The sequence below is a fragment of the Eurypyga helias genome, unplaced genomic scaffold (genome assembly GCF_000690775.1).
Source record: "Eurypyga helias isolate BGI_N326 unplaced genomic scaffold, ASM69077v1 scaffold2614, whole genome shotgun sequence".
Lineage (NCBI taxonomy): Eukaryota > Metazoa > Chordata > Aves > Eurypygiformes > Eurypygidae > Eurypyga > Eurypyga helias.
In genome coordinates this window covers 16,967-33,046 of record NW_010244132.1, presented here as the reverse complement: position 1 = coordinate 33,046, position 16,080 = coordinate 16,967, and the positions used below count along the sequence as shown (strand labels likewise).

General features: G+C 43.6%; 1 protein-coding gene across 1 annotated transcript in view; it reads right to left on the bottom strand.

Annotated features, from left to right (window-relative positions):
* Positions 1–3,229, bottom strand: part of UBTD2 (ubiquitin domain containing 2) — a 24,280-nt gene extending 21,051 nt beyond the window's left edge. Inside the window, exon 1 of the mRNA XM_010149625.1 lies at positions 2,997–3,229. Coding sequence (XP_010147927.1) covers positions 2,997–3,171 — 175 coding nt within the window. The 5' untranslated portion in view covers positions 3,172–3,229. The remainder of the gene's footprint in view (positions 1–2,996) is intronic.
* Between the last annotated feature and the right edge of the window lie 12,851 nt (positions 3,230–16,080).

Below are 16,080 nucleotides of genomic sequence, written 5' to 3'. Positions count from 1 at the left end.
CTGCTGAAAAGCCAAAAGAGTTCACATACTTCTTCCCCCTTAAGTATTACATTCAGTGACGTTAAAAGGGCTAATTTCCAGGGCATTGCATCCATCCTACATTCCTTAGGCTGCCTAAACAGAAGAAATGCGAGTTATCTGCCCAGTTTCAGATTTTTGTTTGCAACCAGAAACAGCTGGGACTTAAAGCTTTAAATTTTGAACAAGCTTAACAAGCAGTTTTTCAAGAAACTAAAAAATGTAATTTTCAAAATTCAGGAGTTTCAAAACTATACATCACCCATCTACTCTTCTTGTGAGGAGCATGGACACACAGGCTGCTCCATCTCAGAACCCAGACACATTCTTCCAGGCAGACAAACTTTCCCACTTGAATAAAACCATCCTCCGCAATTACAAGCTGTTACGCCACTCTACCAAGAGGAAGCAGAGACCTACCGTGTCAAACGTCTTCTCTGCCTGGCTTGATGCTGTAAATTTAACATTTCCCCTGGAAGTGCTGTTCATGTGTATGTTTGTGCAACATTCAAACTGAATACATAATCTAATGCTGTCAAAATAGCTTATTACCGGGGCCGCCTCAAATTCCATAACCACATTACACAAATAACATCACTCTCACTGCAAAAACACGCTCATAACTCAAATTTTCATTTACTGAATTATGTTTCTATCAGTCTTCTGTGTACAGTCACAAGGAGCCTCAGACCCTCATTGCAGAGAGGGACTGTTCACACGCTAGAAGACCATTCTCTACGCTAAGCTCCAGTCTGATCTGGAGAGCAGCTCACAAAAGCAGGAAGGGACCCCAGTGGAAAGTAATCTGTATTCTGTTAAACCTGCCCAATGGATAACACTGTGTTTTCCTGACCTCTACTATTTTTATTTTAGCAACTAAGCAAAACAATGCAGTGACTGCCTTAGGTCTGCAAATAATCTCTGAGAAATAGTTATTTCCTTTTATCTGAATGGTGGCTTGAAGTTATCAGTAATTTCCATTATCAACTTGGCCAGACCCTTCTCACCTACACAATTCTCTCCAGCTCACCAGCTGCCTAAACTCCCAGTTTCTTCTGGGGTATTTTCAGCAATGTAGATGTTTTGGAAGGACAAAGATCCAGCAACACTACTGACTTGGAAGGAGAATGTTCTGTTGTTCTCTGGACACAGAATAAATGTGCTAAAGTACATTACTGATATATAAAAATCAAGAAGCCTAGTAGGTAATTTACGACTTCCAGTTTCTGACCAGTTTGACGAACTGGTACAAGGAAAGAAACATGGCATGACAAGCACAGGAAGAAAGAGGTTTTCTGATACTAGTTCCACTCTAGACAACCTGCCTCCCCTCTCTAGCTTTCGAGAGTCACACTAGCTTATAGCAGGGAAAATATTCTTGTCTCTCCAACGGATTGGGCCTAAAATTTATAGAGAGCTCCAACAGGTCTAACAAAGAGACCTGTGACCTCTGGGGCACTGTCAGGTTCTGGAAATAATTGACAAATTTCTCTTTAAAACTACAGCTACTACAGAAATCGTTTCCGTAGGCATAACCGCCCCTGACAAAAACTCACTTGTCAGCCAAGGCAGAAAAACACAAACCTCCTTGAGAACCAACAATGATCCAGAGGACCACAAAAGATCACCCATGAATTATGGAAAAGCCAGGTCGTGTGTCAGCACTGGAGGTTTCTGCTTCTCAGCGACACTGCAGAGATCCTGACTGCTGAACAGGAGAGGGGAATGAGAACACTGAGCCCTAACACCTAGCGACGTTTCACTTCAGTATGGAGGAAGAGATACAGATCCCTAAATCCACCCCTTCCAAACTAAATAAATTATCAACTGTGACTTCTTAAGGAAATTAAGGTCCTAACTGAGGTGCTAAAACACCACCAATAAAAGAAAAAAAAAAGAAAAGAAGGAACCATGAATGGTCAATCTCATGAAGACTAGTCACGCTGGTATGCAAACTTCCACATCATCCTTTTCCGCTTCCCAGGAGACCGTAGTCGGTACATATGTAATGTCTTTTATACCGCATTCAGCTCTACTCCTGGAAAACTTCATTATGTGGTCCAAGCCTCTTTATGCCCCTTCTGAAGAGAGGACAGGACACCCGGCTGAGCCTGGCCAGAACATATGCCTGCTTCAGTTCGGTATGTTTTGTTATGGGTTTCTTTTTGGAGTGAGTTGTTTTGGTTGTGGGTTTTTTGTTTGGGTGGTTTTCAGGGTCTTATTTATTTATTTACTTTAAATTTCATCCGGATTATTGCAGGATGAAAAGCTACAAATCCATTCAATATTTATTTATTTATTTAAAAGCAGGATGTGAACTCTGTTTCTGTTGGGAATAAAGGGGAGTGATTCATTTCAGAGGGTGGAGTGAGGGAGAACAGCACTTGAAAAACATCAGAATTCACAACAACTGAACGAAAAGGAAAGCACCTGAAATAAGTGCTTACAGTTTATCTTGTATAAGATCTTACAGCAGATTGCCAGCATCAAGTTTTTGGGAAAGTTTTTCATACTCTTCAGAAAAGAAATTAAAACAAAAAAAGAAAAACACAAGCAAAAAAAAACAACCACACCAAAACAAAACAAACCCAAAACAATTTAAGGGATTGGGGTGAGAAATCTACTCCCTTACAAAGGGAAAGAAGTAAAGAAAACTACTTTCCAGCATTCAGGTGTTTCAAGAGATTACAGAAAGTCACAAGTGTTGCCTACAGAGATCAGACTCTTAAATTGTGTATCACATCACGTACCTGACCATACACATGCAAATTCAGGTAATGCTAGAAAGGTAGCTTTTTTGGTCCCTCTACACACTAATGTAATTTTACTCTGAAACACCAAATAGGAAGACATTGTCCATACTGCAATACAAGCATTTAAAACTGCTGCACATATGTCTCAATTGGTTTTCAGGATAAAACCCCATTTGCCTTAACCTACTGTTACACTTGGGCCACATCTGTCTCAGATGAACCTACCATGTGGTAGTGTTATGTTTGCACCATCAATGATTGCTTGTGCCAGTTCGTGATCGTTGCTCTCGAAAGCATGTGCAGCAGCCTTCAGGGCATCCCAAATCTCCTTGCGACCTTCGAAAGCTGGCGCTGTGTCCCAAAACTCGTCCCTCTTACTGCGCAACTGTCCATCTGTCATGGGGTAATCACTTTTCCATTTCGGTTTCTCTTTTTTCAAGGGCTGATTACGACCGAGAGCAACTGTGGAGGAGAAAGAGGAAGGAAAATGAAAAAAAAAAAGTAACAGTACAAAATTACTGAAGAACCCTTTGGTTATTCTGTTTAGGAACTAGAGAGCTGAAGTCTACTTTTTGGCAATCCTGATCCTTTCTCCCCCATCTGCTTTGAGACATCGTCTCCCTTCCCCTGAGCTCCACATTGGTTTAGAAAAATTGAGGGTCTCCCTCCTGCTTGCTGATTTTACCCGCACTCCTGAGAGGCCCACAACTTCTCCCAAAGCTCCCTGGTAACTCCACCTCTGCCACGTGTGCCTGGCTGGGAGACTCACACCCAACAGACATCTTCCAAAGGCTGTAGCAGCAGTACAACAAGAAGCCTGTTACCCAACATCGGGGTGCAGCGAGACCACGCTGCATCCCAGGCTCCGCTCTACCTGCTGGCGATGCCCTCTGCTCAACAAACATCATCTCTTAACACACAAGTTTTAATAGGCTATGGGTTTGGGTGGTTTTGCATCACCTCCTTTTAAACAGTTTTAATTCAGAGTAAGTATATGTGGAAAGGCAAATAAGATGCATAAAGGCTACAACTGTCAGAGACAGAAATCCCTAAAGAATAATCCAGGCATCTGTCAAGCTTTAAAAAGTGGTTACCTCATTTGTTTCATTACCCTTTTTACAAGGGCCTGTAGTGACAGGACAAGGGGTAACGGGTTTGAATTCAAAGTGGGAAGGTTTAGATTGGACAGCAGGAAAAAATTCTTCCCGGAGAAGGTGGTGAGGCACTGGAACAGGTTGCCCAGAGAAACTGTGGATGACCCATCCCTGGAAGTATGCAAGGCCAGGCTGGATGCGGCTTGGAGCAATCTGATCTAGTTGAGGGTGTCCCTGCCCATGGCAGGGGGGTGGGACTGAATGATCTTTAAGGCCCCTTCCAACGCAAACCGTTCTGTGATTCACAATAAACAGGAAAGCATTTGTTTCATTGCAGCTAGTTATTTTTGTATAACAGCCAGTTAAGATAATCACATAGGTATAATGTTGGTGGACTGAATCTACCTGCTTACTTTAAGTTACATCACTGCTAAGACTGTGCTAAACGCTTTTCCATTTCTGTGAATAAGAGGTTATTTCAACTGCTGTTGAAAGGAAAAAGAAGGGAGCAAACTTCAGTGCACACCAGGAAGAATTTCTCCCTGTTTGCTCACTGCAATGGGACCCTGCAAGGTCAGTATGCAGATGAGAGCAGCAACAAACCACAAAAACCGTTCTCGCCACAGCTCAGTACCGCAAAACCTTGAATACATAGTTTAAATTTAGTCTCCAGAGGAAATTAAATGTTGAACAGTTAAGTTAAAGTGTCTTTGCAGCTGAAAATAAGCAGCCCCTCCATGGGACAGGTCATAGAAACTGGGTGATGAGCACTGAATGCTCCTGAAAGACAAGTAAGCTACACAGAAGTGAAGTCAATTAAGGATCCCACCACACGCAATGCTGGAGAGACAACACAGAATGGTTTGGGTTGGAAGGGACCTTAAAGATCATCTAGTTCCAACCCCCTGCCATGTGCAGGGACACCTTCCACTAGACCAGGTTGCTCCAAGCCTCATCCAGCCTGGCCTTGAACACTTCCAGGGATGAGGCATCCACATCTCTGGGCAACCTGTCCCAGTGCCTCCCCACCCTCTCTGGGAAGAATTCCTTCCTGATATCTAATCTAAACCTCCCCACTTTCAGTTTAAACCCATTACCCCTTGTCCTGTCACTACAGGCCCTTGTAAAAAGTCCCCCCCAGCTTCCTTGTAGCCCCTTCAGGTACTGGAAGGTGCTATAAGGTCTCCCTGGAGCCTTCTCTTCTCCAGGCTGGACAAGCCCAATTCTCGCAGCATCTCCTATGCTGTCTGTGAAGAGCCCCTGCCATCCCAAGAGAGCGAGGAACCCCAGCTGCTGTCAGACCAGGGAAGCATGAAGAGATGAAGTCTGTCACCCCATGTCCACATTACCAAGGCCTAAATATCTCTTATGAGAACCAGACACCACAGCTGCTGCAATATCAGTCTGCTGAGCAAAGCTGCTGCTTATCAGGTGCTCCTGGCTGCAAGGATGGGAGAGCACCAAGACAAACATAAGGGCTTCCATTTAGCATTCTGTATCCCACGTACACCCTTAGGGATAAGAAACATTTTCTTTCTCTGGACCCTCTTATTTTTCTGGCAGAAAATTGACAATAGGTGACAAAATACATCTCTTCAATCTTACTCCAGCGTTCAGTTTTCAGTGGAAGAATAGTGTATTTCTTCATAGTTCTTAATCTAGACTTAGGCTGTATCTCTACAGTTAACTGCAAACCATATTTATGGCAAAGAGTGTATGGGGGTGAGGGACAACACTGAGAAGACTAAAGGTCTATATAATCAGAAATATATATATGTATTTATACAAACTGAATTTATTTTGAAATATTTATATAATTTTACTTTATATGATCAAAAAACTACCTATTTCAACTAGTAACTCAGAATGACATTTACACTTAGGAAGTTGAAACTTAAAATTGAAAATAAGGTTATTTAAAAGCACTTATGATGGTAAGGTGACACTGCCAACTAGGTGAAGACGTGAACCTTCTTCTGATTAAAAAAAAAATCATAGTAGAGGATATATTTGCATGGGAAAAGAGTCAGATTGTAATTAAAAGCAGCAAATGCCAATTGCATGGCACACATGCCATGATTCCAGCTGCTATTCTGTACCCCATGCAGAAACTAACAATAATAATCTTCTGAATCCTTTCAAGTGACCACAAACATTTATTGCTTTTTGTTTCCATGGGATTGCTTCCATGAGATTGCTTCCACTTGCTTTACAAAGAAGTGCTGACCATTTAACAGATTTCAGAACAGCAAACCCAAGTGTTTACAAAACACTAAGTTTCCTGGCAAAGCCCAGCGGTTCCTAGTCCAAGTCCCAGCTGAGCACATGCAAGCTGGGAGCCGATGATGGTCCAGCCTAGAACAATGGTGAAGGAGCAGCCCAGACGAGATGGGCTGCACGCATTAAACAGTATATTATGAAATTGTAAAAACATATGTGGGAAAACACTTAAACAAGGAATTGTTTCCTTATTAAAGCTTAGCAGTCAGAGCATGAAAATTTCAGACAGACAGACCGAACAGGGCCCCATAAGAAATTTGGGTCAGTGGGCATCTTTTCTTCCATTCTACTTCGGCTAACATCTGTTTGTATGTACATCCAATGAATGCTAATTTATCCCGCAGGGCGCTCTCCTCCTCCCCAAACATTAATTATGAAAGCGGGTTAAAGGCACTTCCCGCAGTCCCCGAGCACGGCGGCGTTTCCTGCGCGCAGCCCTGCCTGCCCGTTACCCAGCACCACCGCAGAAACTGCGGCAGCCCGTAGCTCTTCCTTGCTTCCCCCTTTGCCCAAGACAGCATCCGGATAGATTGCTTTTCACAAGACAAGAGTAGCAGAGAAGAGACTAAAGAGACAGAGATCCTGACACTCTCAAATAACTTCTCCCTGGAGATACAATCCTTCTTACACAGGCAGCAGTGATGATAAATCCAGTGATAAATTCTTTTTTTTCAAGTTGGAAAGAAAGACGGTGGAAGAAAGTGACTCTACAAATGCCTGTAAAGCCAAATCCACTCAAAGAAGCCATCCATCCCAGTACTGAGCCTTTGAACACAACTCGGCTTCACAAGCCAGTATTTAAAAAGTTCTTTAGTGTGTTTACCATTTCCTAGAAGTGCTTCAAGAATCCTGTAAAAGCTTTATGCCTCCCATGAAGAAATACTAAGCTCTTTAGCTGTGCAGATAGATGGAGCAGAAAGGATACAAAACACTTAAGACATGTAAAAACTTAGTATGTGCAAAGGTCCCAGTCTCTAGCTTTCCACCTCATGTTTTCGTCACTCGAGAGAAATATCATTACAAGAATTTTTACAAAGTTTTGGGCTGCCTCAAAACACTTTGAATTTTCTGTAATAAGACTGATAAAGACTAGTGAGAATAAGAAATGAATCAAACATCAGCAGTCTGAAACACTTTGTCAGGTATTTACAGTGTCAGTTTTATATTCTTCGCTTTGGAATTAAACTAGAGCTCAAAAGAAAATGTTGACTTCATTTAAGACCATGCACATCAGAGGCACAACCAGCTTGCAAGATCTGGAAGAGAAAGTAACATCCACATTAATTTTTCATCTTACATCACTTCAACATAAGTAAGAAATTATTAATATCCTGCTTGAAAATACAAATAGTTTTATAAACGCCAACTGAAAGTTGCCTATCTCAGTAGATGGCAATGGTTGGTGTTTTTGGCAAGAGATTTATTTAGAAAGAAATCTGAAGACCGCTAACACTCTGCTTTTCAAAGAGGAAAAGATTGGCAAATTAGTGACACTTCAAAATAAATTTAGGCCGTTCTTGCTCCAATCGCTCATTCAGGTGGTGCTGTGCATCCCAAAGAGGGGTAAAAGAGGCTGCTGACAACCTGCAGGACCTTGCTGAAGAGCAGTCTTTCTCAGGGAGGAGCAACTATACAGGCCATTACACGGCCTCGGAAAGGATTTTCCTGGGCTGGTCAGAGGGGTTACTGTGAAGATACAGATGCTCTTCATCCTCCTGAATACTGGACCTGCTCTGGCCAGAGTTGCCTTAAAGATGCCTCCTGAGCCGTTTCTGTTCCCCTCTGGTCAGAACTGCACCTACTACTTGCATGGAACGCAGAGCACAAACACCAAAAATCATTTTTAGGACTTGCTAAGGTCCGTTCAGATTAACGGCAGCAGAAACAACAGCTAAGAAGCTCTGATAATCGCTAGCTGTATAATGAACTTCCTAGGGCTCCGCATGCTCAAGTGAAGAAACCCAAACCTCTCTAGTCAGGCACTCGGGACACGGCGTGAGGCCAGGGCAGGAGCGGGGATCGCAGTGAAACACGGGATGCCGGAGAAACAGGCGCGCAGAGAGGCAAGTCTCGCCTGAACTCCGCAGGCGCCCACCCAGCACGGCTGCCACGCAGGTGTCCTACGCATGCTGTGAAATCCCAGCACCCCTCAAGCCCCCTTCCTCACTTAAGCATCCCTTACTAGACTGTTTAATACCTCAAAGTGACCCAAAAGCAGCCCGTTTCTGTCCCATCAGCGGGGTTTAGCAGCGTACAGTGCGTTTCCCTCCACAGGCAGGGGAGTAGCCTGGCATCCTTGAGGTAGCTACTACTGTCTGCCCCACAAACCTTAGCTCCCGGCGAATTGCAAAGTCTTATTTTTCAGAAGGAAAAGATATATTTCTCCAGTTCTTGAAGACTATTTTAAAACCTGAATTACGAAGGTTTGTTTTCCTTCCCTGCAGCTCCCATCAAGGCAAGGAATCACTGAGGTTATCTACACTTTTGAGTGAGCTTATGCAGATAAAAACAGATATTTAAATCAGTTTCTTAACAGAATGCCATAAAAAGTATGCAGATTTTTTCTTTTTAAACAGCTGTTGTTTGTTATGTCACTATCACTGTGGATCACAGCACTGCCGACTCTTCCAAAGCCGACCAGATGAGTAGGAGCAGCTGGTAACGGAAGAGTCTCATACTAAAAGCCAATATCCAGCTAAAGCATTCATAATTCCCAGTTTATACACCCATGAACTGTAGCACTCGATAATCAAATTGGATAATATTTCTGCCCCAGAAGGCTTACTGTCAAATCAAATAATGCAAATGCAACAGCTGAATGAGACATCAGACAGCTTATAGCCTCTGGAGAAGGACAGGTGGACCTCTGCTTCAACTGTGAATTAGATTTTCCTCCTTCTCGGTCACTGACCATGCAGGTAACCCTGTAAGACAGGCTACAGGACCTGGTCCCCTGTTAAAGCCCAGACTTATCCCCAGCAACTGAGCTAAAAACTTCAGTATCTGGGGAAACGTCTCCTTTGCTGCCCCACATGAGCTTTTTGCACCCACCGTTTCCTCAAGTATCTTTCACCTATTTCTTAAAATAACGTTAGGAATAAAATTTGGCATGTTAAATTCTTGCAAGTGCTCCACAGTGAATTTCTTCCTTCTCCTTTGAAACAGAAGCATATGTGGCTTGTAGCATTAGTATTTTGCTGCTCTTGTGAGAGAAACCGTCCCAATTTGGCCAAAGCACGTGTTGGAAAAGTCTCCACGTGCACACTACCCACCCTGGTATGGAAAGCCCGGCAGTTCAGTTCCCAGTAGACATCTGGGCTGGACATGCTCTATTTTGGGGCTTGAGGCACAATGCTGTTGATTTCCGTGCATCCACCAGCAGCCATGTGTCAGAGCTACAAGAATAGGGCCTGGCTGGGCTTCCACATCCCCGCAGACATGCGTGAAGGCCAACACCCAACAAGAAACAAGCACTGGGGAAGGCTGGCATGGAGGGACCCTCAACCTGTGAGGCACGAGTTAAGAGCAGGCACAGGCAAGTGTTAGAAGTTAACATGTTAAGCAGTGTCAGGAGAACCTGTCTAGATCTGGTAATATTATCACTTTTTTTTTTTTTTCCCTTGTTTTGTTTAGGAAAATAGCTAAAAGATGAAGATAACTGCTTAAGTGTTGCGAGATGAAAGATTTTGAATGAGCTGTGAGGGAAGGAGCAGGGGTGCCCAGCAGAAGTGCTGAAGGAAGGACAAAAAAAACATCAGAACAGCCTACCTGAATGGAAAAGATGAGAGAGATTTCAGAAACTGTTCTCAGTGGAAAAGGCAGGATTTGACAACTGCCAGGGTCCATGGGAAGAGGACAGAAATGATAAGCCATCAAGGAGACACAGACCAAGACTTGCAGAGGCTGAGGCCCGCAAGAACATTGCACGCAGGCACAGTTTGGTTTGCCTGAACTGTAGACAGGCATAACTTGAATAGGGGAAGTGATATCCTCCCAGGGATATGCAATTTGAGAAAGAGCAGTGAGTAATTATTTGAAGACAGTCATGGGAAGCTAACTAAATATTATACAAATTGAACTAATGATCAAAACGATTTTCTTTACAAAATTGCTTCCCTGTTGAGGGTCAGTTGCTAACAAAGTATTTTTCTAAGACAAATGAAATGCAAAGTAACAGTTTACTACCCATAAAGTCTCTTTTAGTAATAGTCCCAAGGGTTTCTCTCCTCACAATCACTGAGTAGTAATGCTACTTTATCAAATGAGTCTTGTTTTAAATCTATTTTGCTCCAATTTCCTCATAAGGTGTCTTGTAATTTGGTATCAATAGCTAGATACAGTTCATCCTAATAATTTTCTCTGCATCGTTCTCTAGTGTAATGCTTCCAGTGGCTAAATTACAAAAGCACTTGGAGGAAGAGTCAGTATAAAGGAGAGGTGCAGAAAAACAGCGAAAGGGGAGGGGGCAGTGGGAAATGTATTGCATCTAAGCAGACAATTTGAACTGCATTAAGTAGCATAGGCTTACACAATTTCAATTACAATAAATAGCACAGGCTTACACAACAATGGGAAATAGTAGAATCTTATCTGTTTATTGCTAGTTTTCAGCATTTTGATTTCTTAAGAAGGTCACATTTTTGCAAGGCAAGAACAGTATTTTGGAAAGGAAGTGTCCCCGGACAGTAGCAAAAGGCTTACAAATGAAATATTTCACTGAATAATTAAAGTTTCCTAACAAGGAAATGAAGGAGCACCAAAATTTCATATGAAAACTAAAGGAACTATCTATCAACACAAAGTATTCAGATCAGGGAAAGATTTCTGGGCAACCTGTGGGGCTGAGCTTTCCAAATGCTGTGGATGGATGGATTCATGCACTGTCTTTATACCTAAATCAGGCTCTTTTATGAAGGGAGACTGGGGAGAGCGAAATGAATACTGTAAGAGAAATTACATTTCCTGACACAAATTCAAGTTAGGTCTTCAAACAGATGTGCAATAAAACACCAGGCTATGGACTAAAATCCATGCTATAAAGGTGTAGGCAAACCAGACCAGAAGTAAACTTGCAGTGTGAAGCTTTTTACAACAGCAAACCTGTGCACAAGAAGTAAGCCCCCCGGCTGGTTGGTAGGTTATCTCCCCTCTCTGCTAACTGAGAGGGGGTGAAGGAGGGAAGAAAAAAAAAAGAAAAGAAAAAAAAAATCAGATGGAGAAGGGGAAGAACCAGTGAGGGACAGCAGACTGATCACCATCACCCAGAGCCAGGACTGCATCCCTACGCGAGCAGCCTGACAGACGTGACGTGCTGGTGCTAAATGATGTATGTGGTCCCTCGGGGAAAAGGGATGCCATCAGTCACCTGTGCCACCCCATGCTCAAAGCCAACCAGGCAAACAGCCCCGTGTCCCCCGGTCGGCTGCTCACCTCTGCTGATACCACGGATGTCATGAAGCATTGCTCAAAACAGGAGCAGGGAAAACGTCTTCCCTGTTTCTCCAGGCGTCTCCTCAACTCTTACCCAACACCTTCCTCCAAAAGGAGTTAATTACACAGAGGAAACTGTAGTGAATAAAATGCAAGTTAAACTGGTAATTGCAGGCAGCTTTGGGCAAGTCATACGTGCACAATGCTTCCCCGCCTCTCCGCATAGACAAGGCACTAAATCTTCACTGAGTCAATCCAGAGGCTTCACAGCACGAGATATAAAACACATGAGAGGATGAGGGTGTATGAATGTGCTGGACAAAGAAAAATTTACTCTAATTACCAGCTATTACACTGTATTTTCCATTTCTCCCATCATTTTCAACAGGAACTGCAGAAGAAATCAAGAGAGCCTGGTATTTCCAAGCAGCTCATCACCCCTCACATTTCAAAGAAACCAGCAGTATTGCAGTGAAACAAAAGCTTCAGACTTTTGAGATCCGCTCCCTGATGGTATACCAGATCCAAACATCCCACCTCATCCCAACAGGCACGCGGGATCTATCCAGACTACCAACAGCCTTGAGGTGTGCTTTGCACTGGGCCATGCTGCGATAGCACAGGTCGCCTTTCATAGGTATTTAAACCTTATCTGTGTATTTTGTCTAAGGCGAGGTGCAATTCACACTCCAGAGCCAGCTGGCAAGAGGTGAACTTCAGCCTCCCGTCTGCTCCTGCAGGTTTTATGAGGATGATTCCTCTGCTCCCAGAGCTGTGAGAGCTGGACAGGAACGCCGACAGTTACAAATGCTCTGGGTAAGTGGTGTCAGACAGAACAATAATGCAAACAAAGTCACTATGAAGTGCTCTACTGTTATTTGCCTCAACATTTCAAAGAGTATTTTTCAAAGGAAATTTTTCGCACTGGTCTCCCACCAAAAGCTCAGCACTACATCCTAGTGTTAATTTACAGCTTTATTCTTAGTTTACAAAAGCTTTGTGGTTACTCCCCAGCTCTGACTGCCCACCCAGCTTCCCGCTGAAAGCACAAGCGGAATATTTCTCAATCATCTCAATTAAGCCCATGGTGCAACACCTCTTCTCCCAACAAAGGGAAAGGTCTAAGGGAGCAAACACCTTCACCGAGTCACCACCTCAAATCCTTAACGCCTCGGTCAAGGGGTGACCACAAATAAAGCAGGAACACTGTCTGGCAAAGGCCAGATGATGCCCATCTGTCTTGTTTACATTAGGATTTAAACTGTTCCTATCACTGGTACATGCATATTTTCAGCTGGATCCAGAACACGATAAAGATTTACCCACTGAACCACAGTGTGCAAGCACCAAGACCCTGAATCTGTACCATCCACAGAGCAAAACAAGACTGTCTTTTTGGAAACCTGCAACAAGCACTATTAAGGAAACTGTCAGCAAGATGAAAGCATCCTGCTTGAGACAGGCTGCGTGAAGTACATACTGCTTTCGACTTCAGCAAAGCGTGGTTTAAGTTAGGACTCGATGGCAGCTGAGAGCTTGGCATCAATGCAGCCCCTCACACGCAAACCAAATCATCGTGGTAAGCAGCACGGCAGAGCTGGAAACAGTTGTGGGAATGCAGTGGGAAGCTGCACAGAGCTTCCCTAAAAAAACACCCACCCCAGTGCTTTCTGTATCCCATCCTGAGCAATAATGCAACTTAGCAGCTTCACTTTTAAAGGTACTAAAACCCTTTTATATCTTCCTCACGATTCAGCTGACAGGGAATTTTAGACACACCAGATAAAGTCGTAAAGCAGTGAGTTCCTCGACGGGCCAACTCCATGCCAACGTACTGTCATGACATGGGCACCTGGAGGTGGCTGCTCCACATCAGCAGCACAAGCCAGGCTCAAGTCTTGGCTACGGTGGATTTAATACAAAGATCCAGCATTTCCAGCAGCAAGTGAACATTGTCCCGGCTCAGAAGCCCCCTTTGTCCTTGATAACGTTCTCCTGACCACTGCATAGCAAGCATCTGTATGAACAGCTACGGAAAGAGTTAAAAGATGTTTACTGGAGCTTGACATCCCTCCCATCAAAAAACTTGTAACTGGAAGTGCTGCAAGTGCCTCTCCACACACAAACAGCCAAGTTCTGTGCACCTCGAGCCAAGCACAAATCAGGGTCTGGCTCGGCAGCGTTTAAACCAAAGCTTTGCTTCTACGTTGGCCTAAGCTGTGGGAGCAGCGTGGCCAGTGCCAGCCTCTGTCACCCAGCTGCACACCAACCGCACAAGTTACCCGAGTTCAGAAGTGAAAGAGAGGGACATCTCCGGTACTTCTGCTCGGTGTTTAACACACCACAAGCACTTCGAACACTAGCAGAGTTTTCATTTAAGGCAATCTTATCTTTCATCTTGCCAGAGTTAATAAAAAAACCCCAAGTTGATAATTTTCATTAAACAACACAGCCATCCCCACCCTGATTAGGGCTAAGCGTGCTGAAGGTCAGCAGCACACCCTCGGCAGACCCACCTGCATGTGCATACGCATGATGCTGCAACCTCTGAAGACTTCCTGGATGATGCTGTGCACAAATTTACTTTATCATCACAAGTAAACCCAAGCTTCTGCAGCTCTTAGCCCATTCACTGGGACAGGGAGCTGGGAGTGGAAGCGTGAAGCCTGGTCAGGAGCGGATCATGCCCATAGGGTCCCACTCCAGTGCCAGAGATTCAGAACCAGTTTCAACATAATTTAAAGCTTTTTAGGTCACCACTACAGCTCAGCGCTAGCTAGAAAAATTTCAAACCCAACAGAGATCCTAGAAATCCATAGGGTTCCCCTAAAGAACAATTGCTTAGGAGGAGCTGCAGAAGCCAGCACGATTTCAGATCCCATCTCACCACAGTGCTAATTTGCATCAGGCTGTGTTGCATTAAACCCTTCCACCAAAATACAAAATTCAACACAGTCTGTGTAATATAAGGTACAATGCACAGATGGCCAATTTAATGTTCCTAATGACTACTTAGGTGAACACGGCATTGCTTGCCATGTCATTTCTCCCATGCACAGCAGTCACAAATTCCAGAAGGGAGTGAACAAAAAAAGCCTCCAAGTTGATAACTGTTTTTACAATGACCAACAATTAAATTAGCTTAGTTGCAGGATCTAACACCACGTCTTGAATTTATTCCAGCGTCACAGTTATTGGCAGGGATGAAGTTTCACATTAGCCAATTAACTAAATGCACTATTACTGTATCTCAGCTACTTAAGCTCATCAGTTAATTAAGAGATCAGTATAAGCTGAAAATAGGAACCTTACCTGACATACATACTAAACATACATTATCTTAATGATTTAATTTTACAGTTCTGTATTACGTTCCACAGGTGCCATTTGGAAAACTGAAACGCAATTGCTCAGTTTAAGGATCAGGTGACAAACGTATAAGCAAACGTTTAAAGATTTTATCTAAGGAACTGTATTTCTTAGAATAGTACTTGCTGCCTTACTAAGCTGCATTTTACAAGGTAGTTTTTCATGATAAAATTACAATTTCACACTCATTACAAATTATTTCTGTATCAGTTTTTAGAGGTTTTCAACTTGGTTCCTATTTAAGAAGTGTTTTATCTTAGTGTCTAACTAAAACCTACCACATTTTCCCACGGACTACGCCCTGGTAATTTCCAAGAAGCGTGCCCGCCGGTGCAAGGCAGACCTGCGGGCACAGGGCTGTGCTAAGCACCTGCAGCTGCGGACAGATGTGTAGCAGTGGGATAACACACTCTCGATGCTCCTCTGATGTCAAGCTTCTTTCTGCCAAGTAATCTCTCAACAAGCTCTTAACAGTAGGTGGTAACATTGTCTTTAATAGCCGTCAAGTCAGTCCTGCCATACACAGCACCAGCACACAAGTGATTTAGGAGCAGAAAATCCAGTAACCTGCTTGTTGATGTTTATCCTTCAAGGTCACACTGCACAAGCTGTGACACCGTACCATCACTCAAGACTCTCCTGGAACGCAGACCTGGTTTTCCATCTACCACCAAGCCCATCTTTTTGGAATGTTTGTCCCTCCTGGCAAGTTTACAGCCATAGGATAGAAAAACCCCAAGGCCTTGCAAGGGCAAGACTTCATTTCTGCAGCAGGTTGATTAAAACCAGACAAAAAAAGCCCAACCTAACAAAAGCCTCTCTATATTTCAGCTTCCCTTAGCACAAAAGGCTCTTCATCCACAGAGAAGGTTTCTACATGCTACAGTATTTTAACTAGCAGGACTCATCTTCCCTGCCCCTTGTTTTCCATCAGTAAAAGCAATTTGTCACAACATTAACAAATGACCACAGAAGCTAAATGCTCCCATCACTGAGCCTGCAGATGCTCCCACGCAGCGAGGTACCAAAAGAACCAGGTCCCTTTTAGTGTTAGTACATTTGACTGTGCACACTGAACTGCGGGGCAGAAGTCTGACAGACTGGTGGCTTAACGCCCCACTGAAAACCAAAAACGT